We start from the raw sequence: 27,908 nt of genomic DNA on the forward strand, positions 1-27,908 counted from the left end.
GGAGATCATTAGAAGCTGTTTCAAGAGACTTCTTTCCCGGACAGGCTATAACTATTGGGCCCCTCAACAGCATGTGATGCATTTAGATTTCACCCTTTTTGTGCTTCCTTCCTATTTTCATGCAGGTACTAGTCCAAAGATGAATTACTCAAAGAATCTAGAAGGCTACGTCAATGACTGAGAGAAATTTGGCTGTGGCAGTGGAATACAGCAGACATACTATAATATACTAGCCTATTCATAACAGCCATCTTCTCAAGTCCAGTTTAGCTGGACTTTTCCTGAGCCTTCATCATTTATTTTCCTACACAACGGCCTTGGGCTGAATGTTAAGGTTTCCTGTATTGCATGGACCAATGGCAGTCCTCCCCAAATACAGCAATTCTCATTCAGGAAACAAGCAATTGCTCACCAATACTGTAAAAATTCTAGAATGTATTTTCAAATTTGTAACTTTGGGTTTTTGAGGGAAGGGATTAAAGGCTGAGGAAGCTAATAATTTGCTTCACTGAGTCATACTGGACAACTGGAAAACCTAAATTCAATGCTGCCAGGTAAAATGATTGTGAAATTGTTCCTCTACTTTCTACTTGAAGAAAATTCCAACTTGGCCAAAATAGCAAGAGAAATTTCATGCCTATAGAAACTGCTCCCCCTTATCAACAAAAATCCCAATATATTGCTTAATGGTACTATATTTTCCCGCTTTTTCAATGGAAACATACCAAAAGCACTAAGATCCTTGTACCCAATCTCCAAATCTGGTTGTTTTGGTTGGGTTTTTTTTTTTTTTTTTTTTGCTATGTGGTACAGAAAACCACCACACTCATACAAGGCCATTTTATCCTGACATGAGTGTTGTGAAAATAAGGGTGCATCTATGTGTGTAAACTATACACACACAATTGATAGAACTAATTTGTGATAGATTTGACAAAGGAACTTCCATTTCCAGTGGAATGATCTCAACTGCTCTGCGTGCAGAAGTCTTAGACTCACCTGTGACTAGAATAAGCCAATGAATATCCTCATACAAGTCATCAAGCATTTTATTGTCAATGGAGCCCGATCCAGCTGAACTAATTAATTGCTGATGCCTTTGTAACTGGCCATGAAGCCTTGTCACTCTGTCTTCTAACAAACTGAAGGGAAACATTAAACAAGTTTATTAGTTATTCTTTTTACAATAAGGTGAAAATTGCAACGGTGATGTCAAAGCATACAAATGACTTGAGCCATACCTGGTAAGAAGAGGTATACAGTGTTCAGCAGCAATTCTTCCTAACATGCCTATGCTGGCCAGCTGATCAGAAAATTGTTCTCTGTCATCTTCCTGCAGCTCACTTATTTCCTCCTCCTCCCTGGAAGCCACACCATTGGCAGTCTGACATTAGAAACAGAATGTAAGCATGTCACATTGTAAAAGATGATTTTTTAGCAGTTGTTAATGTTTTAAATAAAATAGATTAAAAGCTGACCCATCACAAGTAAATGTTAGGTAATATGTTCAGGTGCTATACAATGTGGAAAAGTAAACATGTACAAAAAGATATAGATTTGCAACTATTGTATGTTTCCTCTTACTCTCTTTGCATTATCAAAAATACGGAACAGCCTTATTGGATAGGACCAAAAGCATATCCAGTTCAGCATTCTAATCCCACAGTGGCAAACCAGCTATCTGTGGAAAACCCTAAATAGCACTCTTCTGATCAAGTTTCTTAGTATTCAGTATCCAGAGCCATACTGCTTAAGAGACCAGAGATAATATATAGCCACAGTGACTAAAAGTACTGACGTCCTTCTTCTCTATGAATCAGTCTACCCTGTTTTTAAAACTGTCACAAGTTGGCCCCTCATTATGCTTCTGGAAGAAAATTCCCAAGTTACATAAAAACTTATGTTTGACAGGCCTGGGATGTCAAGTTCCCTTCCCAGTTACTATAGTTGTAGGCCCTAGGTTAATCTCATTTTGGTCCTGTAAAATCTAGATGAAATCATGCATTTATTTATTTATTTAATCTCTGCCCATCTCTCCCTAATGGGGAACTCTGGGTGGCTCACAACTCATTAAAACAATAAATAAATATACAATTACATAAAATCTAAAACCTGTACATGGGGAGGGGGGGAGCAGGGGGAGATTGTTGACTGAGATCTACTTAATCCAATTATTAAAAATGGGAGCCACTTACTTCCAATATTATTGCAAGTGTCAATCCTCCAAGAAATTTACAGCATTTAGAACAAAGAAGTACTATAGGAAAATCTCTGTGGTGGAATGACAAACTCATTCTCTTTCTCATAACAAATCAAGAGAATGCAGAGTAGGCAGCAGGACAGTTAAGGGAGGAAACAGGATCATTACAGAAGGCATTCTTGAGCCCAGAGAAGGGGAAAGCACAAGAGAGTCAGAGTAACTTCAACCTAATTATACTACATATAAGTCGTACAGGAAAATTACTTTGGTAGGCTTTCAGGATTCTATTACTGTACATTACTAGCAATAAAGGTCTTTTCAGAAATCCAAGTGGTTCTTGCTTTCTATGCTTGTCAGCTTCACAGGCTTGACATTAATCTTGAAAGCCTCCTTTTCTCTCATCAGAGAAAACTGGGTCCTGTGTTCTGGATCTAGACATGACTTCTGATCCTCAAGGTACCTCATTGGCAGAGCAGGTGGCAGAGGTGTTATTGCAGCATATGCAGGAGGTAGAGATACAGATCATAGTTTGTATGGTGCCTTTAAGGATAAAGGGTTTTAAAGGGTTGTACAGTTGTGGTGCAGTCAATTCAGTATTTAGGCAAGGGTTTACAAGGAGCAGCCCCACAGGCTGCTATGCAGACACTTATACTCTGCTCTTATGCAAGCCTGCCAAAGAAGTTGGGGTGGGAGGGGAGAGAGACAGGACCAATTCCTTACTTTCACTACTCAGTCTGAATTATTCATGGCAGGCACGTGGGCCAGCAGAATTCCTTACAGACCAGACCAAGGTGGCATTTGTTCTTAACCCTTTGAAAGAAAGAGCAGACAGATGGACAGTACTACTTATTGAAATCAACAAACTATATGAGGTACTTATTAAAATTTTATGTAGATATTCAGAGCTGCTTTTGATGATTCCACCTGGAGAGTAACTGCTAATTGGGAGATTAATAAATTATGATCTGGAGGATGCCAAATGTTTGAGTACACAGATTTACAGTTGAATGCCAGGGCCATGTTCTGGAATGATTTTGCCCCAATCAAACAGTTTTGGGAAGGTCTCTCCTATTAACTGAGGATCAATTAATGTGACAAGGCACATCATAGACCTTGGAAGAGTTACTTCAACATTGCATGATGTTTGATGGCAGGCTAGAGAAGACATAGAGGAAATAACAGCCTTTCTTTAACCTTCCCTTCCCTTCCTCAAAATTGCCTTCTTGGACTCCAAGGTGTGTCCAAGCCCATGCAAATAGGGACAATGAAGAGATCCACATTTGCAGTGGAGAAACAAGATGAGATCTCGGATTGTTTTTACCTCACTAAGCTTCCTTGCTCTGAATTGGCTGGAAAGTATCACACCCGTGGAGTTTTAGGACACCTTGCAAGTAAATACCTGAAAGCTTTGACTTTGGGAAACTTTGCAGAACCCTCTCCCAAGAGCTCAGCAGGGCTCCCCACACACCCCGGCAGACAATTAAAAAGAGCTCCAACTTCTGATACCAGGCAAATGCATTTTATAATCTTAGTCTTTGCACCTCCACGCTCAGAAACCCAACTATCCGCTTTTGGACTCCGGGGTGACTGCTAATTTCATAGATGGTACTATTGTGTGGCAGCTGGGCTTGCACACATAACCACTGGAAAAGCCAATGCTAGTGAGATTATCAATGGCAGACCCCTTAAATTGGGCTTCATCCAGCTGTTGTATGGTCCCTTTGCAACTGAGAATAAATGATGATAAGGAATTCTTGGAGTTCTATTTGAGTGTCTCCTTCTATGGCCCAATTGTCTTGGGTATAGACTGGCTACAAACATATAATCTTGATATACAGAAGAAGCAAGGAACTGTTTCCTTTCCCCTTACAAAAACATCAACACTATGGGGCTGCAGGTGTTGGACCCTTTTCCATCTCTCTATCCTGCACTGCCGCCTGTACCTCTTTCTTTACCAGTAAAGAGTGCGATTTGCTGATTTTGGGGGGAAGAAGCAGCTTGAATCCACATCAGGCATGTGGCTATACTATTGACTTGCTACCTGGAGCCCAGATTCCAACCAAACAACAATATCCCATGTCTACTCAAGAGTCAGAAGCTTTAAAGGAGTTTCTTGATGGCAAGTTGAAGAAAGGATTTATTCACCCTTCATCTCCCATGTCTGTACCACTGTTTTGTTTCTTTTATAAAAAAGAAAGATATTCTTCTTCGAACCCTGTTCCTGACTACAGACTTCTCAAATCTGTAGCCATTAGAGGTTATTATCACTGCCTCTTATTTTGTATATATTGGACTGCCTTCATGAGGCTCACATTTTCACTAAATTGGACTTGACAAGAACATACAATTTAATGTGGATGGAGGGACATGAATATTTAACAGCCTTTGATATGCATGGCGGCAAGTTTGACTACATGGTTAGTGAACTGCCCCACAGTGAAGAGCTCTGTGCTCCCAACCACACCTGTCTCACAGCTACTGTTTCAAACTCAGATGTTGAACAGGAGAGGGAGAGGCACATTCCAGCCTCTTAGACTTGTCCATTAACCTTGAGGAAAGTTCTGGCAATTCTCTATGCATTCCATGGCAAAGGGGAAAAGTGAGTCTGAAGGGGGAAGTAATACAATGCAATGTTTTACAGACATTGGGAATACAGAGGATGCACCATGACAGTTAAGGGAGGAAACAGCCATTACAAAAGACATTCATCAGCCCAGGGGAGGAAGGAAGTGTGAGAAAGAGATTCAAAATAACTTTGCCTTAATTACACTAGGCAATTACTTAATTACCGATAATTACTTTGGCAGACTCTTAAGATTCTATTACATTACCCTACCAGCAATAAAAATCTTTCCAGGAATGCAAATGGGTTGTTTCTTATGCTTGCCAAACCTTGCAGGTTTGAGGGTCTCCAACTTTCTCAAAAGAATTTTAACAGTAATAAGTTTACAGATATATGTGTTGCAGATACGGATCAGATATTTAATGTCCTCTCTGGATTGGTTGTCCCACTTGGAATTCAGAATCAGAACATTTCATCATCTAGGTTCATACTTTACATACTTTAGCATATTGTGGTTTGCTTGATTTTGTGTTGCTGCAATGTATTATTAAATTATACACACACACACACACACACACATGTGTGTATATGTGTGTGTGTGTGTGTGTGTGTATATATATATATATATATATATATATATATATATATAAAATTAAATATTATTATGTATTAATGTACTCATCTAGCCACTGGGCTTTGTTAACTATACTTAACAGTGTGAAAGGCAGCATGGTGTAATTAAGGGGCTGGATTAAGAATGGGGAGAGCCTTTAGGCAGACAAGCCGCTGTGTGAGCCTGGCCAGTTGCTCCCTCTCAGCCCTAATCAGCATCAGGTTCTGTGACAAGACAGCTGATAAGCAACATCCCCCTACCCACCCCCGGGTGAGAACTAGAGGAGCACAGTGCAAAAACAAGCAGACTCTGCAACTATGCAGGATAAGTACTAAAAAATAGTTATTGCTCAGTGTTTTGTGTGAATCAGGATACAATGGCTTGTTCAGCAAACCATGGTTAAAGCAAGCAATGGCTTAGCATAATCTCTAAACCCAGTCACTAAGTTCTGGTGAGCTAATAGGTAAAATTGTACGAATTGGACCTAGAAACAGGTAATTCTGTACATGTGTTTTGTAAAGCTATTCATTAAATATTTTAAAGTTTTTCACAAAACATCAACTTAATAAATTATAAATAACAATTCTGAAAAGCATGCAATAAAGAAAGCACCTGAAGACAAAGTCAGAAGCACAGTGATCAAAGATTTACAGTGAACATAAATGCCATGATCATGAGCTACATTGTTTTAAGAGTTTCTCTCTTTTCTGAACCCTCAGGAAATTACCCATACATTTCTTTCTTTCTTGAGCTAGAATTTCTTCTTTTTTAAATGCTACAACATCTAACAGGTCAAATTTATAACCTCCTGCATCACAAATCATTTCCTTCTTTGCTTAACACTGTTATTTTGTTATCAAACTCACAAACTCTGCTTAGTGCTCCCTTCCAAACCCAAAAGAGAAGCCAACCATACTGAGTTCCACAGAATGCCCTAATAGAGTTTCATACAAAGTGCTGAAGAGGAAACTGCATATGAGAGAGAAAGGCTGCTAATGTATGGTTCATTCACAGTTCTGTAAAAGTACAGGTTAGAAGTACAGCTTGTTTAAGGATTTAATGATTTGTCCAAGTATTTGGAGAAATTGAGCTAGTCACAGAAATTGCAGAGGACATATATGCTCATGATTTTATCCTTCCAGTGCTTAAAAATAAGATTCATACTTCTATTACATTTTAGAACATAAGACATTTATAAACAACCATACACATTCCCTGCAGCTATAGAGGAACAGCTTCTGATCAATATTTCAATGAATCAATTAAAATGAAAACATTACATTTTGCTCAGAGTATTTAAAGGCTGTAGGCTGATTCCTGATCCAGTATCATTAACATCAACAGTAGCACTAGGGTCCACAGTTAATGCGTCCCCAGACATATCCCTTGTCATCCTTCAGCACCCACTGACTTGTGGCAGCCATACTTATCATAGCAGCTGTATTTTAAATGGTCAAGCCTCCCCCCACGGCAGCCATGGCACCAGAACATACTCCTAACCTTCCAAATGTGGTCATTAATCAAGAATCTGGGGAATCCTGCAATAATACTCTGCAGTAGCACACACACAAGTGTTACAGATCTGTGCTTTGTAGGATGCATTAAGTTTTAATAATAAAGCTGATCACTGCAAAACACAGAGAATCAAGAGTGTGTAATTATTTTTAATTATCTCTCCACAATTACAGTAGTTTTCAATTGGTGGGACTCAGTTTCTTTTCCCATAGCAAAAAACCCTTGAAATCCCATCTAAAATTATCACAGACATCTTAGCAAGGAGGCTGGAAACTAGATCCAAGCCATGCTTTTTTGTTCTAAGAGGTTCTTTTCAATCCTTTTCCCTTGATTCCACTACCCAATAATGTTCTTAATAACTTCAATGCCTCAGCTGTCCATGGAAAGTACTTCTTGTTTGGAAAACCCGAGCTGCTGCTCTGATATTGAACAAGCCAGGCTTTTCTGTGCCAGCTGTGGTTTCTAAGTAGTTAGGTATGGGGATGAGCAACTTATCTCAGATAAATTAATGAATTACCTGTACAAACAAGTTATGCTGGGATTGTCAAATCACACATTCAAAGACCTTAATTATGAAATATATTGTCTGGCGTTTGGCCATCATCAGCCTAGCCACTGAGGACTTGAGGTCCTCAATCACCAATAAGTGTCCCCCATGCCCAAGATTGCTTAAATTATCAAAATAAAACTTCAATAATCCCAGGTCAACACATAAATAGTGGTCATTATAACCAGCACAATCAAAGTCTGGCTTCTCAGAATTATACATGACAAGTCGAGAAAACTGGATGTGTCAATATGGAAGGAGGACAGTTTGGATTCCTGGATTATTTCTTATGATTGCAGTCTTATTTTGACAAAGCATGTTAATTATCCCATTGTGGCTGTTAATTCATTAGACTTGACACTCTCTGTCTTTGACATCTTCTTTTAAATTGAAATTATTGTACATGAAGTCTATTTTGTAGAACTATAATTATGATAAATATATTTATTTTTACAGTCAGACAAAGGAAATTCACAAGGAGGGAAAAAGATAACTTGTAAACATCAACAGAAGGAAAAGGTTTAGCCAACACGATGACTTCAGTCTCCTGCAACTTTGCTTTGTTTTAATATTTTAATTAATTTTCAAGGTCCTGTACAGTATGATCTGGGTAGCTCTATAATTTAACTGCTTCCATATTAAATGCATTTTCTTATTTAAAGTTATTTTTAACAGTTTATCTGTTTTTTAAAAAATAAAGCTTTATCTTGTTTATCTACAGCAAGATTGATCTATCTCCCAAGAATGGAGAAAAGAAGGGTGAATCTTCAGTCATTTGCCTCCACACTATAAAGCTAGTAGAAATTATTGTAACTTTGTATTTTGAGCTTTTAATTGCCAGAAAGGCAGTACAAGTGTAAGAACTCTCTCTCATACACACCAGGATTAGGAGTGGATAGTAATTTAGGTGCCCCTTGGAAGATGGGTGGTGGTAACAAAGACTACCAAACTGCTACTCCAAAGCAGTAGATGGGCCAGGTTCTGAGGACCCAGAAGATTTCTGGAGGAAGAGTTTTGGGACTTTCAATCTTCTACCTGCAGGTCTCAGAAATCAATAGTAATGATAATACACAAAAATGGTAACGAAAGTTTTCAAATACTTCCACATGAACAGACTGGAAAATTAGGGCAGAGAAGAATACATTTGTCACACACACCTATGGTTCAGCATGATTGTTCAAACTTGGCCAATATCTTGTTCATATTTATGTTTAAATAAATCAACTTTTTAATTATTTCACATCTCAAAATTTTCATAATTGTCTCTAGAACTTACCAAATTCCTTGTACCATCAGGAGCAGCTAAGTGGCACTGGATGTAAGAATTAAAAACCTGAACAGCATGCTGGGTAAAGAAGCCTTTATGGAAATGTTTATCATCTTGCACCAATGTAAGCCATGATTCCAAGAGCTTGTCATACGCCTCCATATATACCATGTCATCTTTGTCAAGCTAAATAAATAAAGCAAAAATACTAATTACCCAAAAGTTGTCTAAGCTTTCATCAATGTTTACTTAGTAAATCTGCAAGAATAAAATATTTCCATTAGTTGTCTATTTACCTACTTCTAATTCTTAATGTGTGAACAATACTTATTTTTACTGCCAAGTGTTTGCAGTAGGCTTTTATAGCAACAGATAATTTATTGCAATTTGAACCCAATGCAATATAAACCTTCACAGCATCCAAAAAGCTAGTTGCACAACTGGAGTACCATATGATATTCCTTCCCATTAGCTATGTCTCTTACTCGCTTGTCAAACTGTTCTACAAGTTCCCTCAAGCCTTTGAACCAATTTTTCAGGGATATGAAAAAGAAAGTTCTGTTTTAGGAAAAGAACTCTCTTCCAGTAAATTGGTGTTATCTTTAAAACAGGAAACAAAATATATATCATAATAAAACACAAATGTATGTGTGTGAGAGAGAAATATGTTTCTTTTATGCAAACTAACAGGATTTAAAACAAGTCAAAAAAACATTTACCTCCCAAACAAAAATAAAAACCCAGTGGTAGCTCAAAGATAGTTTATCAGAAAGTTTTCTGCAAATTTTGTATGTATGTACAGAACAAATGTTCAATCTATGGAGTCAAGGTGCTCAGGATGGCATGATTTTCCTATCTTTATGTTGTTTATATCAAATGTTGTTTATGTAGAACCAGTGTATGTTTTTTCTTTAAGAAATTTAAATTCCTTTAAGAACTGAGAGTCAGATTAATGTAATACTGGGCTAGAAAATGGGAGACTATGAGTTCTAGTTTTCCCTTAGGCATAGAAGCCAATGGGATTAACTTTTGGATGGTCACTCTTACTCAGCCCCCTGCATAAGGTTGTTGTTGTGGGGAAAGTAGGAGGAGAGAGCATTATGTATGCTACCTTGAGTTGTTCAAAATAAAGGGGGGGTTTATGAATCTAATAAATAAATAAGAATTAAATCCTACTTAGGCATTGGATTTGCTACAGTGCTAGAACAATTAATAGATAAGTTCTAGATAATAAATAAATACGTTTTACACAGCCTTTACAAATCTGTTACTGACATTCTGTTTTTCTTGTTAATAATAAAAACACATTAGCAAAAGCTACTTAGAAAATTAAATAGGCCATTCCCTACGTAAAGTTGGAGTTGTTAGTTCTACATACTGTTTAAACTTATGACCTTCCACTTCTTGATATTACCACATAAAAATTACTTTCACTAAATGTCACCTTCTTGGCATTTACCTTTCCTTCACTTTCCCTACCGAGAGATGTGCAAAATCCACATGCCTATTTACAGAGCTTCTGGGGAAGAAACGGTGGACTGAAGATGAGCCAACAACAGCAGCGGAATGAAGAGCCGGCAAGTAGACCGACTCTTCAATAATTCCTCTCCAGACAAGGAGAGGACTTGAGATTACCCACAAGTGCTCCAGACAGCTGTTCCTTGTGAGGAGACCACACAAGATAGTGGTCTCCGGCAGGTTTAGAGCTCTGGGAGATGAGGGAATAACCATCTTGCTCAAACTGCAGTTGGTGCCTTTGAAAGGACACTAAGGTCATGTACTTCTTTTTCTAATCACTTTTGGAAATTTTAACTACTTTTTAGCTATTAGGAACCTTTGGATTAACAAGTTGGGTGGGTTTCCTTCAATCCTTAGCGAAAGAAGTTTTAACTACAAGTTTAAGAACTTAAAATTTGGGGGGGGAATAAACAGCAAGAGGGTGATTAAAACTTTGATTTTAGAAAGTTACAAATGGACTAAGGATCCAGATAAATTTGAAATAAGATTTTGGAATTAATTATAAAGAATCCTTCTGGTGGGAAAATGCTTTTGTTTTGAGTTAAAAAAAACCCCATAAGATAAGACTTTAAGAATTGGACATTAGAGGGAACTAATTTACAATTAAAGGCGAAGAACACTTGAACTTGACTTACAATAATGAAGCAAAATATTTTAACATTGGACATACTGAAGAATATTTTTGAATAATAGACCCAGAAATTAATTTTAAGAGTGTTTGTTTCTATAGATAGACTGTGCCTAAAAGATGTTATGGAAGAGGAACAAGTTCTACCTGACAAGATTGAGACTGACTTGAAAGTGGATTTAAAAATGACAGGCTACAAGAATGATATGGAAAAAATGTTACACTGGACATGCAAAAGAAACTCATTAAAAGGGATATACAAACAACAGACCAAGAGAGTGACCTGGATAATTCTACTATATTGGATTTACAAATGAGGCTTGTTAAAATTTTGAAGAATTTTGTGAGAAGGGACAAAGAAAAAATGAAAAGAAATCAAGTTCTATGACATTATCTGAAGGGAGTAAAGATTAAGGTTGTTAGAAGTAAACAGAAGGAATATAAAGTTGGTTTATTTGATCAAGGTTAAAATAGATATGTTGCTATCTCTAGTAACCCTTAATGGACTTTTCCTGATATCAGAACTGAAATGATGAGGTTTTATGGATTTCTTTATAGATAAGAGATGGGATATTGGAAGATTAGATAATTTGCTGTACTTTAAGAGAAGGTGATAAGTTACTAAAATTGTTTATACTTGTGATGAAGGTAGGAAGTCACTTCTTTATATATTTCTTTTCTTTTTCTTTACTATATTCTTATTTTTTTCTTTCTCTTTCTTTTTTCTTTCTTTTCTGCACCTTCTACTTTTTCTTTTCATTCTTTTACTTTTTTCAGTTTGTATTAGTTTTTACCGTTGTAATTATAATCTTTAATAAAATTACTATAAAAAAAGCAAAAAACTTATTTACATATATGCCTTTCATCAGCACAAAGCAATCTTTCAGGAGGGGAAAGTAATAATTTCAGATTCTTTGCTGCTGGATAAGTAATAATTTCAGATTGCAATCCTTAGTGTAATGGGGCTTATTTCTGAGTAAATATGTATTTTCAATTGTTAAAGGCCATCAACAGGCCCTTCCCGAAGAGGACTTCAGGAATATCTTACATCATTACTCCAAAGTTTCAGAGCTGTCACAATCGGCACGGCTCAGTTCACACATCCCACTGCTTGTTCTCTCACTCAGCCTGACAAAACTTTTCTAATGATTCTATGAGTGGAATGGACTGGGGTAAATCTCCTGTTATACGGAGCTTTGGAGCAGGCTCATGCTTCTGATTACTACAAAGCTCAGTGCAATGCAAAAATCCTTCGCTATTTGAGAAGAATGTGGGAAGATAATTGTCTGCTGCTATATGCTAGCAAGAGAGCTGGGGATATTTGCCCCATGCTAACAGCTTCATGGAAATCTGTCAAAAGTGCTGAGAAAAATTGAAGCACAATAACAAAATTCACCCCTTTCTTTGCTCCATTCAGAATCTATCACTCCATTCAGAATCTATTGTGTATGTACTTAAATACACAAAGCAAAAATCAACTTTGTAAGGCAGGAACAAATGTTCTGTTAACTTTTTTTTTTAACCTGATATGTTATCAGGACTAATAAAAATATTCCTCTAGTAATTCAACAAGATATAACCAAGTGAAATATTCTTAAATAAGGTGGAAAGCTGAATTACTTGATTCTAGACTATACAAAGGTTCAGTTCTAATTTGACAAAGCTGCTTTGAATATGTATAGGCACATACATTGCATTTATCTACAACTCTTTAAAGCAGCTGCTTTTCCTGGTCTCAGCTGGCTATATGCTCCAAAGTATCTATTTAGAATTGGATCTGAAGCATCACATATCCTTCCAAGATACCAATGCACAAACTTCCCATAAGCTTGTCTTCATCAATACTTGGCCAACCCATGGAAATTTATGCATTGACAAGCTATGCTGAATAAATCTAACCAGCATTTTTTTCAGATCAGCACCTTGCAATTGAAAAAGTACATTAAGTCTACTATATCACTTCTGTAGATACCTAAGTGGAACACACATTTAAAGACTCTTTGGACGCAAGGACATACTGTGTCAGTATAAACCTACAAGGTATTAAGAACTGTCAGTGCAGACTCCTCTGCAGGAAATATAATACCCATCTGGTGTTTGAGATATAGCCATCTGTGCCAAAACCAGGAAACTAAAGGCCACAATGATTTAATATCTAAAATTAAACAAAAGCAAATAATTAATTTTATTAATTGCTTTCAGGACTGTGATAAGATGGCTTTCTGAATTTCTGGAGACAATGCATTCTATGTTATGGTAATCATGGTGAATTTCTGATGTTTACATTTCATTTAAGCTACCAATCTCAGGACAAGATTCACAAGTGTTAAAAAAAAACTGTATTCCAATACATTAAAAAAATCCCACTGCTATAATTTCCAAAGTGAACAAGAGTACTTGAAGCCCAACACAGATTAGGGAAGTTGGTTGGCTCTGTCAAATCCTCTCAGCTCCATCCAGTAATTGTCCTTGATCTGTTCTGCTCAACTTGAAAAGTGGAATAGTTTGAAATCCACCTCTTACTACTAAATCTTAGCAAAGGCTGAAAACAATTCTGGAAGCCCAAAACTAGAGATTACACAGATGGTGTGTCTATCTCTTATTCAGGCTTTTGAAGGTTTCACGAGCAGAAGCTTATTTGGGACAATGGCATGAGAGTTTGTGCCATGAAGATAGTGGAGAAGAATTAGAGTTAAAAGTTAAAATGTATGGGACATTGTAAAGAAAAATGCAAGGGGAGAGAAATATGGAGTATGCTTTACAGAAAAGAACAATGAGATGAAAAAAAGTCCCATTAAACTGGAGACCAAACACAGATTCTCTAGCACTAGAAGGCTCAGGTAAAAAAAAAAAAGAAAAAAAAAGTCCATATTAGTTACCAGTTTTCATGCCTCACTCTTACCCGGTTTTCTGTTTCCAAATAAATACATCAAACTACTATACAGAAAAATCCCGATAACATGAGTGAACTCTAGGGTATACAGATTTACTGATTTATTTTCAGTTAATTGCTTTGCCTTATAAAGAACATAGTAATAAAGGTAACAAAATGTCCACATGCGGTAAATTATCCAGTTCAACCTGCTGCATCCAATAATGTCCACATAATCCCCACATAAAGGCTTATTATAACAGGAACTAAAATGTTGGAGCAGCATAATCCCATCTCAAAACTTCCGTTTTTTCATGCTAATGTCAAACAAAAATCTAGTATACTGAGGAAAATATCAAAACATAATTTAAGTATGCAGTTCACTGCAGAACTGCAACTCTACATCTAGTACACCACTCTAACCTAGGATGATTTTGGGTTTCATTAGGAACCATTAAACCAACTAAATTTCTTCATAAAACACAAAAGGACCACAGATGCAGCTCATTGTAACCATTACAAATTTACTAAGTACTCAGGGAAAAAGTAGTATTATAAGCTAGACATTACATAAAACTAAAAGTATTTTAAACTTTCAACTCAACATTTTGAAAGAACCTCACAAAATTAAAGTTGGTACTTACAACTTCTTCCAAGGCAGCACTTCTCCCAAAAGAGCAAGTGAGATGTGTGAGGCAGTTAACAAATGACGAAAAAAGTTCATTTGGAATGGCTGTTAATATATTGCGAGGAAATACAGTGATCAAGTTGCTGATTATACTGGATATACCCACAGCTTCAGAATCCTCTATCTCAATCCTGTAGGTAAAACATTTTTTAAAAAAGAGAAAAGCTCAATAATTTTATTGTTAAGTTCAAAACCATTTCAGTATTGCTCAGAAAGATCTCTTTAAGTGGTGCTATGCCGCTCTTCAAACTACAAACAGAACACAAGTCCCACCTCCCTCCCACAGCAAACCCAAATTCTAGGAAGTAAGCACATTACCTACCCATTGATAGTATTGAGCAATCCCTCAATGAAGTGAGCCAAATAATCAACTTGAGAGCTTTCGTCTGGAAAGACTGGCCCATGAAGAGAGGCTAGCTGGGCTAAACACTGCAGAGAGTCTTGTGCCATATCGGTGTCTTCTCTAATTTTTCGATGCACCTTTTCAGAAGTGAGAGGGTTAACACCACATCAGGAGGTGGGGGGAAGAAATAAGATGTTCTTTTACCATAATCACATGACACACTCCTAAAAAGCGTGAGCAAGCGCACATGCACATCCCCCACATACACAGCTTTCCCTCGTATCTCATATATTTGTAGTCATTCCTTGGCATGTATGCAAACTGCCACTTCAGTACACCAAGCCAGTAAGTCACATTAAATTAGTCAAAGCCAGGAACCTACCTACATGTTAAACTGTCTATGCATTTTAAGTCTTAGAGGGAAACAGTTGCCAGCCAGTCAGACATGCTGCTCCTTCTAAAAACAGCAATAATGACAGCCATCTCTATTATGCTAACTATGCCTGGGCTACAGCGTCTTGCTAAAGTTAGTCGACAAGTTCAATCAAGATTATATTGATGCTTCTTTAGTAGAGGTAAACACCAAACTCTCAAGAAACCAAATGCATTTCCCTTGAAGCAAAATCCTCTTACAACTTTACAAACCTCTTTAGTCTTGATCCTATTGTTTCTGATTGCTCTCCTTTTCTGCACTAGCCTCCTTAAGTGATCCTCATGGACAATAAATCATTCTTATAGATCAATCATTTGTAGACTGAGTATTTATGGCAAGTATGGGCATCAAGGGACCTAACTTTAAAAGACAACCTTGGATGCACAATACAGCTCCCGAATTCAATATCCAGATATGCTTTTAGGATTTATTACTATAAAGTTATATAGGACAACACTATGTTTTCGCCTTCATTAAACAAATTTATTATTTCAAATGGTCATTATAACCTAACAAATACTAATCTCTTGATCAGTTTAAAGGCACACTAAATTATTTATTGCTATTATTACATACTTGTGCTTAACATGTTTTCTGAACTACTCACAAAACATGTTTAATAAAATATTGGAAACCTACAACAAAATACAATGAGAACAGCTGTTAAAATGGAGACTTTATAAATTTTTACTTTATTTTTAAAGAAAATTTGAAGTTAAGTCTCATAAAAAACTAAAAGTTAATACCTATAAACTAGAATACATTCTCTATACAATAATGAAAGGCACATGTATTAAAAATTGGATTCACTACTGATTTTGTTGACTAATCAAGAAATACATTATTTAACTGAGTTACAAATGCGGCAAGTCCACTCTAAATGGGGGATTTATAACCACAACTAGGAGTTAGCTATTCTGGAGATTCAGTGAGTAACAGACAGATAAAATAATTAACTCTTAATTCATTAATATGGATTTGATAGTTAAAGGGAAACGTTGTGAACCTGGTGAAAAGTATACTTAATCTAAAAAGTAGTTCCTTTACAAGCAAGCAAAGGAATTTAACCTAAAGACTTGCTAATGAAGAATTACATTAGAAAGGGTTAACCTGTAAACCTAAAAGCTATTTGCTTGAGGAGGTTCCCAGCTGACAGTAGCAACTGTCTGGGTTGTCTAGACAGCTGTTCATATTGTGTGCAGCTGTTAAGTGGTCTGCCAGCAAGTTTTTCACTTTTTTGAAAATGCCTGAGCAAGATTAAAAACTTGCAAGTAACTATGTACGCATAATAATTAAAGGTTTTGAAAAAATTAGCACACTATGTAAAAGACTATTATTTTCAGAAAAGTTTTAAATGCATCCACTATTTCACAAGCAATAATCCCAAATTCTAGCTATACTACTCTATTTTATGAAAAAAAAGAACAGTTGGGATTTATCTTCCAAAGATAGTGAGATTTCCTAAGATAGTTATCTAACACTAAAAACGTGGTCTATTTCTCCATTAATTCATAGAGAATTATCCTACATTTGTGGAAAGAAATTTACACTTATCATGTCAAAAAAGTGGATTCGAGAGATGTGTTCCCTAACAATTTTTGAAATGTCTTTATACCGCAAAAATGAGAAGATGGAGCAATCTGTTTTATATTGTCTAGATTTAATAATATGTTAAAAGACTGAGCTAATTCTAGATTAATATTACATGGATCTTCTTTGTTAGTTTTATTTTAATTATTTTATAATTTTTATTTTATTATTACTGAATTATTATTATATTTTGGTTCTATTTCACCAAATTAACCCCTTTTTAAGATTCACAAGATTTTGAGCTTTTAAATGCCTATTACCATTATCTTACGTTTTATACTGTTTCACTATACTTTATTCCATTTCTCCCTTACTCTGGCTTAATTTTTAGGTTTGATATGATCGTTATATTCTCTCTGCTATGTTTGGTTGTTGCTTCTGAATTTTTCTTTTTTTACTTTGTTGGATATTGATCGTAGTTAGATAAATCTGAATTTCCTACTTCTGCATATTGAACTTGCAGATGACTCTTGCAGATGACTGGACTGAACATGTCATGAAGAGCTCTTAACTCAAGCACTACAGGCTGGTTCACATGAAATGCCACAAATTCTTACACAGAACTAAGAACTGTAGAAAAGCCATATGCATTATACAGGCACCCTTGTGGTACATGCCAGAGTAAACATAGGTTTCCTAAATGGAAACATTATCCATGTAGGAAGTTGCCAAATGGGAAGCAGCTTTAAGCTCCCTTTAGTTTTGTTTTACTCTATTTGCATAGTGCCTAAGAGGAGAGCAGACACAGATTAAACTGCTTTTACAATCAACTAGAGAAATTTTATTTGACCAGCAATATTGAAGAAGGTCTGAGTAGCTGAAAAATCTCCCACAACCACCTGTTCTGTTTAAATCACAACCACAATTAAATGAACACAATGCAGAGGAAATTAATACAAACATAGAATGATTTAAACGATTTAACTTGCCAGGCTGGTGAAGCACAGAGTATGACTTATGTAATTCTTACCTGAAGTCTTCCTATCACATCCAAGAGAGGGAAAAACCAACAACAATCTTAGAAAGAAATAATGGGAGTAGTAGCTTTGTTGCTACTAAACTAGCAAAAGAGAACAATGGAACTCACTGTAAAGAAAAGCTCCATAACTCTGCTGTCCAGGAGGGTCTCACGCCAGGACTCTGTTGGCTTTAACATCACATTTTGTGAGGATTCAAACATAGCTATATAATGTCTGCCTAGTTGTCTGGTGTCAAGGTCAACAACAACATTCCAGTTTGGCCTTCTTCTTCTTTTTTTTTTTAAATCCCTGATACAACAGGTCCCATTCAGAAAGAATGTAATGGAAACAAATTTTAAGCCTCTTCACATACACAGCATAATTCATGCATGAGGACAAGGAATAAAAGACATTGTACTGCAAAAAAGAACACCCTAGGAATGCCAGATAACAGTTTGATCACAATGACGAAACATTCCATACTGGCGCAATCGTGTAATAATCATTCCGATGAGACAGGGAACAAAAATGATACCACATTCAACAGGTATCAAACCTGTCTAAAATATGCTTTGTATATTAAAATGCTTTTGGCTTGTTTGATCAGATGTTGCACGGCAATTAAAGTCTTTGAAACCTACTAACATATCCTACATACTTCAAAGGATTCAACTGAGTTTAGCTTCATGTTAAATTAAAAAAATGTATCAATTACATATATGCATATGTGTCTATACACTTCACAGCAGGGATAATGGATACTTGGAACTTTATATTCCAGTCTCATGCATGCTTAGGCAACGCATGTCACACTAATTTCAACTGAGTTTCTTTACTAACAACTTTACGTAGGAACAGTCTTTAAAGTGTAAAAGTCAAAACATATGCTATGTTTCAGATAATACAAGGTAACCCTCTAAAATAAAGGATGCCAAATAACCATTTTAGGATACATAGGGAATTAGTGCAAAAATGTGAGCATAATACATATTATTTTGTGCATCTACATTTAGCACTAATCCAAAGTTGCAAAGACTATGAATACTTAGAACATATGTCAATTATCCAGAATGCATATGCATTTGCTATTCACTAAGCTACACATAAATCTGATAAAAATAGTATATTTGAAGAGAAGACAGTTTAATTATCAGTGTGCTGTCTAAAGATTCATGTACAGCTTTTTGAGGATCTTAAAAGTTAACAAAGAAATACAAATTAGTAAATTGCTGTATCCCATGTCAGATTCAGACATTTATTTTATTCGGCTGGGGGGGGAGGGAACAATGCCACACAGAGCAATGGTATCTGTATTAAGAATTCACTTAGTTTTGCAGTTGAATACTAATCATTCTAAAAAATAAACATAACAGTTTACGCTTCTACGAACCACATATTCAGCTTTTCCATTGCTCTGGTCACAGAGCTGACTCCAAAACTCTTTGTAGCTATTTTCTCTAAGCTCTTCTTCCATTTTCTCTTCTTTTACATCCTGCGGTTTTAAAGAACCTGCCCTTTTCCCTTTGTTATACAGCTTTCTCCTTAGAACTGCTGCCCAAAATGTTTGCCTAACATCACCTATCCAAAATTCAGCTTTTTCACAAGCGTTATGCTTTGCCCATAACTTCTGATACGCAGACTGAGGCTTGGTTAAGCAAGGTGACTGAAATAAATTTTCTCTCCCTGTTTTTTCCATCTCCCTTTCCTTTTGTCTTCTGTTTAATTTTAGACAGTAATAAATGTTCAATAATAACCACCCAGAGTCACTGGGAGTTAGGCAGCATATAAATTTAATTTATTAGTAGTAGTTATTGTCACTTTAAGACTCAGTCTTAAGCACACCTTTTCTATTAAAGTACACTATATTAAATGCAGACATATGCACACTTTATATTAAATTTCAAAATGCTGGAAGTACTATTTTAATTTTGAGTAAGGAAAGACAACATATTAAAAGTCCTGTTGCTGGAGAAGAATTGATTCTCTCCTTCTGCTGTAACTCAAAGTGGCAAGTCTTCACTTTCACAGTTATAGTATTATACTTTAAATGCAGTTTAGCATTAAGGCTCGATAATGAAGCTCAAGCTCAGATATTTTGGTCACCTAATGCGAAGAGAGATCTCTTTGGAGAAGACCCTGATGCTGGGAAAGATTGAAGGCAAAAGGAGAAGAGGACGGCAGAGGATGATATGGTTAGATAGCATCACTGAAGCAATGAGCATGAAACTGAGCAAACTCAGGGAGGCAGTGAAGGACAGGAAGGCCTGACGCAATATGGTTCATGGGGTCACGAAGAGTCGGACACGACTTAACAACTAAACAACAACAACAAAGCATTAAGGCTTGCCTAAATTGATACACGTCAAATTCCCTTTTGATTCCCTGATTTCTGGAAAAGAAAAAGAATCAGGAATTAGGAGAGTTATAAATGAAAACTTGTTAAAGAATTTGAAGATAAGAAGTGCCCTGCTGAATCAGGTCAAAGGCCCATCTAATCCAGCATTCTGTGACAGGGATTATTTGAGAAGCTCACCCAAACTGCAGTGTAGTGGTTAAAGTATTAGACTAGGTCTGAGAAGACATGGGGTCCAAGTCCACCTTCAGCCATGGAAGCCCACTGGGTGACTTTGGGCTACCACTCTCTCTCTCAGCCCAAGCAAACTAATAGGATTGTTGCTGTGGGGAAAAAAAGAAGAATGGAGTACTATGTATGGTACCTTGAGTTCCTGGAGGAAAGGTGGTATATAAATCTAACAAACAATAAAACGAAGCCTGAACTGGAGGGCAAGTCTTTTGCATTATTGTTTCCCATTAACCAGCATATAAGATATGCTGCCGATCCTTCATGAACCTGTCTTGTCCCTTTTTAAAACCATCCAAACTAACTGCCATTACAATTGCTGGCAGCAGATTCCACACTTTAATTATGTACTTTGTGAAAAAGCATTTTGTTCTGTCCATCTTGAATCTGATATCTACACAAAGCTTGATTGTATATACCCCTATTATTTTTCCCTTTTCTCTCTCCTTTGTTCTAAACAGCCCCAAATGCTGTAGTCTTTCTGCATTAGGGAGCTATTCCAGCTCTCAAATTATTTTGGTGGCATAAAGCTGGAAGACAAATCTCTAGATTTTTGATATGGCACAACAGTGCCCCCTAAAGTGTCTGATAAGTTGGACCCACAATTAAAAGCCTAAATGAAAACAATTCAGCATTTGTTTCCCTTAAAAAGCCATGTAATCCTATTTTTATAATGTCATAACTTGGGAAAAATAAACTGCATCTTTAGAATTCTATCAATGACTACTAAGAAGACTGCTTTAACTCCTAAATAATTTCTGATTTGCTCTCTAAATACAGAACACCCAAGGTTGAGCATTCTGCTTTCCTGGACAAAATAGTCTTCCCAGAGAGGGTGGGTTTCACTTATCCTCTATGTTCTATAAAACTGAGGGTGGTGTTAAAAAAGAGAGAGGCAGCTACACGGAGAAGAGGAGCACCAGCACAGCAAGGAGGACCTGCCTTATAAATGTTCTATCAGGAGATGTAGATGCTACCTCTAATTACATCCCTTGCAATGAACCATGAACATATGCTGGAAGTCAAGTTCTTATTCAAGAAGGTAGCAAGTATCTGATCAGGCTAGACCAACCGTGTTGATCTTCTTCACAATTCTGTATATGTCTTCCCTTTTTTGTTTGCTTTTTCCTATATGCTATATTCCCTTTTCCCAATAAGCACCTTTTTATAACTTTATAAAGGTCTACCTTTGATATAATAAGGGAATTTCTCATTAAGGCTATCATCATATGCAGGGCTGAATAATTATATAGCTGCCCCTTATGCTTTAGGATTGGCTAAAGAATTATTAAGTTCGGCATTTCTGAGCTTTGCACAGGATTATCCAAACACTAGGTCTATCTATTCCTAGGGCTGGGCAGAAGAAAAACTTTTTGGCAGAGTGGCCAAGAAGTCCCCAGATGGACTGACTAGGGGTTTCAAGAAGTTCAGCCTGACTGGTAGCAGCCTAATGCTAAGAGTTCTTTATTGGAGAACCCTTGGAAAAGGGGCTCAGTGAGGGAGGTTTTAAATTATCCCCTCTCTCAGTTTGTAATATAAGCTATTTACCAGAAGTTACCATTTCTGTTCCATTTTTTCTGCCTGCCTGCCTGCCTTTTAATGCCTCCTCAGACATTTAGCAATGGGCTGTTTCAGAAGTTTAAACTATGGGGCATGTGGTTTCCACTTTTACGTAGTATAAAAGGACCCAGTTTAGAGAATAACTTTCATCATCATCATCATCATCATCATGCTCTATGTTCATATTATCCTGTTATTAAATTCATCAATTTTTATCACACACACCATATCTAGCTTTTTCATGTAAGCAACATTTTTTAAATAGATTAGATTTTTTTTCCTGGCTGAGGAAAGAATAAAGAAGTATATGACTATATACCCAAGATTTGGTCATTCTACTTTGGAACAATCATTATATCTACTTTCCGTTACCCTTCCAGGATTCTAGGTTTTTAATCTACTTTAGATTTAAGATATATTGCTCCTGCTTTACAGGATTCACTACTGAAGCTGAGGCTATACTTTCACTGAATTTTGACAAACGATCAAAAGGATATAATTTGGAGGAAGAAAATTCCAGCTTAAGACCTGATTGGCTAGTGCAAGGTAACGCTGAAAGACTGAAGACATCTGAGCATTAAGATTTTCACGCCGGCTGAATTCCTGTAGTACCTCTACTGTGAGCATGAAGATCTGACGGAGGTCATCCTCCTGTGTACAACAAAAACCAGATGTTTTAATAATTTTTCAATTTGGCATAATATAAATCAGTAGACAAATCAAGTAAAACATTTGAATTACATTACTCGGACCAGTCTAACTGTGTACCTCACGGACTGAATCTTTTTCCCAGAGATCACGTGCTTGCTACTAAACTAACACTCAGTTCTTTTTCAACTGACAAGTTTAGTTTGATCAAGTATATGAATCAGATCAAAAAACCATCTAGCCCAGTCTGCTATACCTTACAAGCCTATAGGAAACCCACGAAGAGGAAAAGGAGTGTAATTCCATCATCTGCTCATATGGCATTACGATACACGCTACCTCTGATATGCCTCTGCCTCTGAGTATGAAGCACTTCCTTTTTTTCTGTCCTGAATCACTCACCATTCAGCTTTACTGATGAGAAGAGGTTCTCTTACCTAATTTGTCATAAGAATATAATTATAGCCATGATGGCTATGAAACCCATTTCAATCCAGCATTTGTTTCTCATGGTGGCCAACCAGTTGCCTTTGGGATGCTCACAAGTAGGAGTTGGAGAAACAACACTATTTGTATAAATTTAGATATTTATATAAAAAACCACTATTGCTCCCTTACCATTGGTATCTGAAGACATAAGTGCACTCAACCAGGAAATAACACTAATAGCCCTCAGTATAAATGTCCTTCATGAATTTATCTAGTCCCCTTCTAAAGCAATATAAATTAGTTGCCATCACCACACAGCATGGTAATGAATTTCACAGGTTAATTATACACCGTGTCTCTGTCCTAAATCTCCTTCCAACCAGTTAACTAGTCCTAGTGTTTTGAGAAATGCAGAAAAATGTCTCCCTATCCACTTCCTCTAGGCCATGCATTTTACACAGCTTGACCATGCTCCCCTTCAGTTATCTTTTTCCAAACTAATATTCTAGCCTTTTTTCCCATAAGGAAGGTGTTCAAGTCACTTGATAATTTTTTCACAGCTGCTGCACACTGAATTGATATTGTCATTAACATCTTCAAGTTTGTTTTTTTCCTGATTAGTAATACACATCTGGCTTCATCAGTGCATGTGTAAAGTTATGGGTCCTCACCCAGTATGCATTGCTTTATACTTCTTCAAATTGAAGCACATTTACTCACTTTTTTCCTGAAGAGTTCCAAACAATGTAAGACTGACATTACAGTCCCTTGATCACTATCATGCTCAGTAGTGTAAATGGGCAGTTAAATTTTTCCCTCAATGTGCATCCCTTTACATTGAACCAGTTTCAGTGTTTGTTAATATTTTATCTTCTCCTATGACATTAAGTTTGTCCAGGAATTTTTAGAAACTTTTAACAAAAGCCTTTTGAAAAATCCACCAATGTCTCCTTGATTAATAAATATACTAGGAAATAGTTAATGTGACAGGATTTAGGATTTACTTTTGAAAGAGAATTGTTTACTTTTTTATTTAGCTTATTTTTGATATGACAGATAATTTTATCTTTAATCATGCTTTCTACCATTTACCCAGAACAGATGTTAAATTTCTGGCCCACATCTTCCTTGATAATTCCTGTATTCCTTTCCAGTTCTCTAATACAAGTAGAATAATGCTACATATTTTTCCTAGAAGATCAGCAATTTCACATGTTAGTTCTTCAAAAACACTTGGATAGACAGCATCTGGACCTAGTTATCTGGTTTCAGCCAATAATGTGTACAACTTTAACTCCTTTCTAGCTACCTTTTGCTTCCAAGGAGCATAAAGATGTTTTGTTTTTTTTAATTGCTGGATTTTTTAAAACTTCATTAGTGATATGGCTGCTCAAATGTTTTGGGGTTTTTTTTTTGGTCTGCTTGCACTTATTTTATTCAAAGTTGTGTTCCTCTAAGCTCCTATCATTTGGGGAGGAATTCTACTCTCTGGATTGCTTTCCATTTTTATTTCTAGTAACTTCTTTGATAGTATTTGCAACCTGTCCTGACCTATGATATGCATCGTAGTTCAACTGTCATTACTTACATTTGAGTAACTGTGGAGATATATGAGAGAGAAGGAACAGAAAAAAGTATCACATAAACTGCAGTTTAGAAAGGCCAGGCTGCCTAATTCATTCTGCATATAGATACTACATTATTTTCTTGCATAGGTCTGCAGGTATAATGGATCTTTCCCATTCATGTTGTTCTTAGAAACATAGAAACACATACTTTATTTACCTGAAATATTAGTTTGCAATTGCCGTGGAACTCCATGCTTAGTCCAATGTTGCTGGTTTTACTTGAACTTGAGAACTCACTTAGCAATGCAGTTAATATGGAACAGGCCAGAGTTTGCTGAGAAAATTTGATGAGAAAAGATTTATTAACTGAATAACTTGGTGTACAAAATCTTTACTATATCATATCAGATATTTTACTCATTTTTTAAAAAATGCTAAAATGCAACTTCCAGTCTCAGATTTGGATTTATACAACAAAAACACTTGTTATTTGGACTATTTAGGATTGATGTCATTGCATTGCTGTTTTTGAACTCCATGGTTGTTAAAGAATATGGAGAAACTATTTTGTGTATAATAGACCCTTCAGAGAATGCTTACTAATTCAGAAGCAGGAACATTAATTTATTTACTTGGCAATTCTGCATGGTGCCATGATTACAACCCCCAAACATTAAAAAAAGACATAAAACATAATAAAATAGCAATAAAATAGAGTAAAACTCATAAAAACAGTAATGGTCTAAACAGTCATATCTAGGTGCCCACTCCCTTGTTGTTCCCCAAAAGCTCTTTGTCCGCCCCCCCCCCGCCCCCACCAAGGGAGTTCAAAATAGGACTGGAACTAATTTTTGAAGGTGAGTTAATATTGGCAGGGAGAGATCAGTTTAAACAGAGCACTATAGCTAGAAATGTCCATTTTATGAGAAAACTGTGGTTCCCTCATTGACTCTTATTTCTAAAGGAGTGGATTAGATACACAGACTTTATGGAGCATTTCAGTCATTGCTATAAACATATTTATATGTGAGAGCCACATGCTGGGTCAGTCAAATTCTGCTATTTGGCTAACAAATTCTTATAATCAATGCCTTCCTAATGAAATTTTAAAACCTGTGTGGTTAAGTTAGTAGTATTAGAGCTATGGTTCCCCAAGAGTAAAGGCATTCACTCTGAAAGTTAATAAGGCTTGTCTAGAATGATGGCTAAATACAAAGACACCACCACCCATATATGTCACTAAACTCTTCTACAGAATAGTAGAAGAGATCTGTGCTTGTGAGTTTAGTTGACACTGAAAAACATATGTATAAAACTGCCAAATACAAAGTATGTAGATTTCCAGAATATATGAATAATGCGCAGGTACCTCTTCCTCCAAATTATTTAAAGCTTAATGCTTAAGGTAAATTTTCAAGTACCAAATTGGTAAATGATTATTTCATAATATCTAGCTCCTCCATATATTATGCAAAAGATAGCATGTTTTATATTTCTCACAATAGATGTACACACAAGGGAAGTATATAACTATTGGCTTTATTCCTAGACTATTTGGAGCCAAGGTGCCATGGACAGGCAGAGGAATAGGAATTGTTAAAGGGTCATGAATGCCGGCAAGCGTCCAGGGGTTAAACAGAAATATGCACACTACCTCTGAACACCCGAAAGATTAAAGTTGTGATGATACTATTTATGCGAGGTCATGCAACAGCTGACAGTAGTGCCATCCACCCACCAACTGCAACATCTTTGTTCAGAAATGCCTCTGATGTCAGTACCTTGACCCCACACACAGCTAGTTATCACAGTCACTGTGTACAAAATTGATAGTCGTCTTTGCTATATAAAGCCCAGACAGATAAAAAGAAAATTTTAGAAATTTATGTGAAATATATATTCAAGCTGAATGTAATAGCTGATTTCTGTAATGATCCTGGACTCCCTAACTGCAATAACAAAAAATGTTATATTTTATTTTTATTTTTATTAGATTTATAAGGCTGCCCATCTCAGAAACATAAAGCACATAGCAGCCAAGAGAAAATTACAAAAACATAATAGCGCCAGTACAACCAAAAAATGGGCTCCATCACACACCCAGGGGCCCTGGCTCGAGCACAGAACCAAGTCTTCAAAGCCTTGCAAAAGGCCAGTAGGGTCGGAGCCAATCTGATTTCCGGAGGGATGATATTCCAGAGGACAGCTGCCATGACAGAAAATGCTCTCCTCTTGGGTCCCACCAAATGACACTCCCCAACAGATGGGACCTGATGCCCCTCCTGCCATACAGATCGGGCAGGTAGAAACAACTGGGGAGAGAGGGTCCCGTAAGTAACCTGGCCCCAAGCCACGAAGGGCTTTAAAGGTAATTACCAGCATCTTGAATTGCACCTGGAAGCATACTGGGAAGCAATGTAGGTTGTGGAGCAGTGGTGTCACATGCACTGAATAACAGAAGCCATTAACTACCCGCTCTGCCATATTCTGCACTGGCTGAATGAGAATGTTATTCTCTTATTGTCTGGTGGTAGAAATATTTGCATTATAGCTCTGATTGTGGAATGATGAAATGCTTGGCCTGCTTGATTCTTTTAAAATAGATAGGTTGATATGGTTCCCTGATATCAGAATATACCCCAAAGGGTATATTCTACATCAGTCTTATCAAACCTGTTGCTTTCCAGATGCATTGTCAAACACCTTTGGAAGTAACAAGGTTGAAGATCTCTTAGGGATCTCATTCCAGAGGGCACGCACCATCATAGATAAGGCACATTTCCTGGGTCCCACTATATGACACTGCTGGATCAATGGGACCCAAAGCATGCCCACTCTCCCAATCTCATTTAACTGTAATGAATGATTATATCTACACTGGTATTAGCTAGATACTATCTACAGCTGTGTCATAACTAAGATTTGCAAACTTGGTTAAGTAAAACATACCTAACATTAGTCATGGATTGTGCAAGAACAGATAAAAGGCTAAAGATAATACAACTGTATGAGCCACATTTCTGGAGTCAGAATGCTCTACTTTCAGATATCATAGAGCTCTACCAAAAAATTAGAGCAAAGATAGCCAAAATATTTGCTTTTAACAATTGGGCTAATAGTACAAATTTAGTGAGTAACTACAGACAGAACATCATTCCAGTTAAGGGTGAATCTATAAAACTAGTCTGCTGCCTCACTTAAAAGAAATGTTATGAGTTCTACCATATGAACAAATTACATACTCAAACAATAACCCTGTCTGACAACATAAAATACTTCTCTTGTTTGGAGAGTGGATTATCTCTTAGAATAGCCTGGCACTTATTCCAGTTGGGTAGTTATAAAAGTTTGCCATGCTTAAAAGAGACTTTCAGCTGCTCTAACAG

The 27,908-nt window shown here is 36.6% G+C and overlaps 1 protein-coding gene across 2 annotated transcripts in view; it reads right to left on the reverse strand.

Annotated features, from left to right (window-relative positions):
- XPO4 (exportin 4) overlaps nucleotides 1-27,908 on the reverse strand; it is a 74,635-nt gene that overhangs the window by 23,507 nt on the left and 23,220 nt on the right. For both annotated transcript variants that reach the window (XM_007433013.3, XM_025169665.2), the window contains exons 5-12: nucleotides 24,740-24,856; nucleotides 22,375-22,528; nucleotides 17,865-17,977; nucleotides 14,734-14,891; nucleotides 14,368-14,542; nucleotides 8,715-8,891; nucleotides 1,242-1,384; nucleotides 1,000-1,142 (exon numbers count right to left, since the gene is read on the reverse strand). In XM_007433013.3, coding sequence (XP_007433075.1) covers nucleotides 1,000-1,142; nucleotides 1,242-1,384; nucleotides 8,715-8,891; nucleotides 14,368-14,542; nucleotides 14,734-14,891; nucleotides 17,865-17,977; nucleotides 22,375-22,528; nucleotides 24,740-24,856 — 1,180 coding nt within the window. The remainder of the gene's footprint in view (nucleotides 1-999; nucleotides 1,143-1,241; nucleotides 1,385-8,714; nucleotides 8,892-14,367; nucleotides 14,543-14,733; nucleotides 14,892-17,864; nucleotides 17,978-22,374; nucleotides 22,529-24,739; nucleotides 24,857-27,908) is intronic.

Source organism: Python bivittatus, unplaced genomic scaffold, assembly GCF_059951505.1.
Source record: "Python bivittatus isolate LINGU-HERP-01145 unplaced genomic scaffold, Pbiv_v1 ctg000340_np1212, whole genome shotgun sequence".
NCBI lineage: Eukaryota > Metazoa > Chordata > Lepidosauria > Squamata > Pythonidae > Python > Python bivittatus.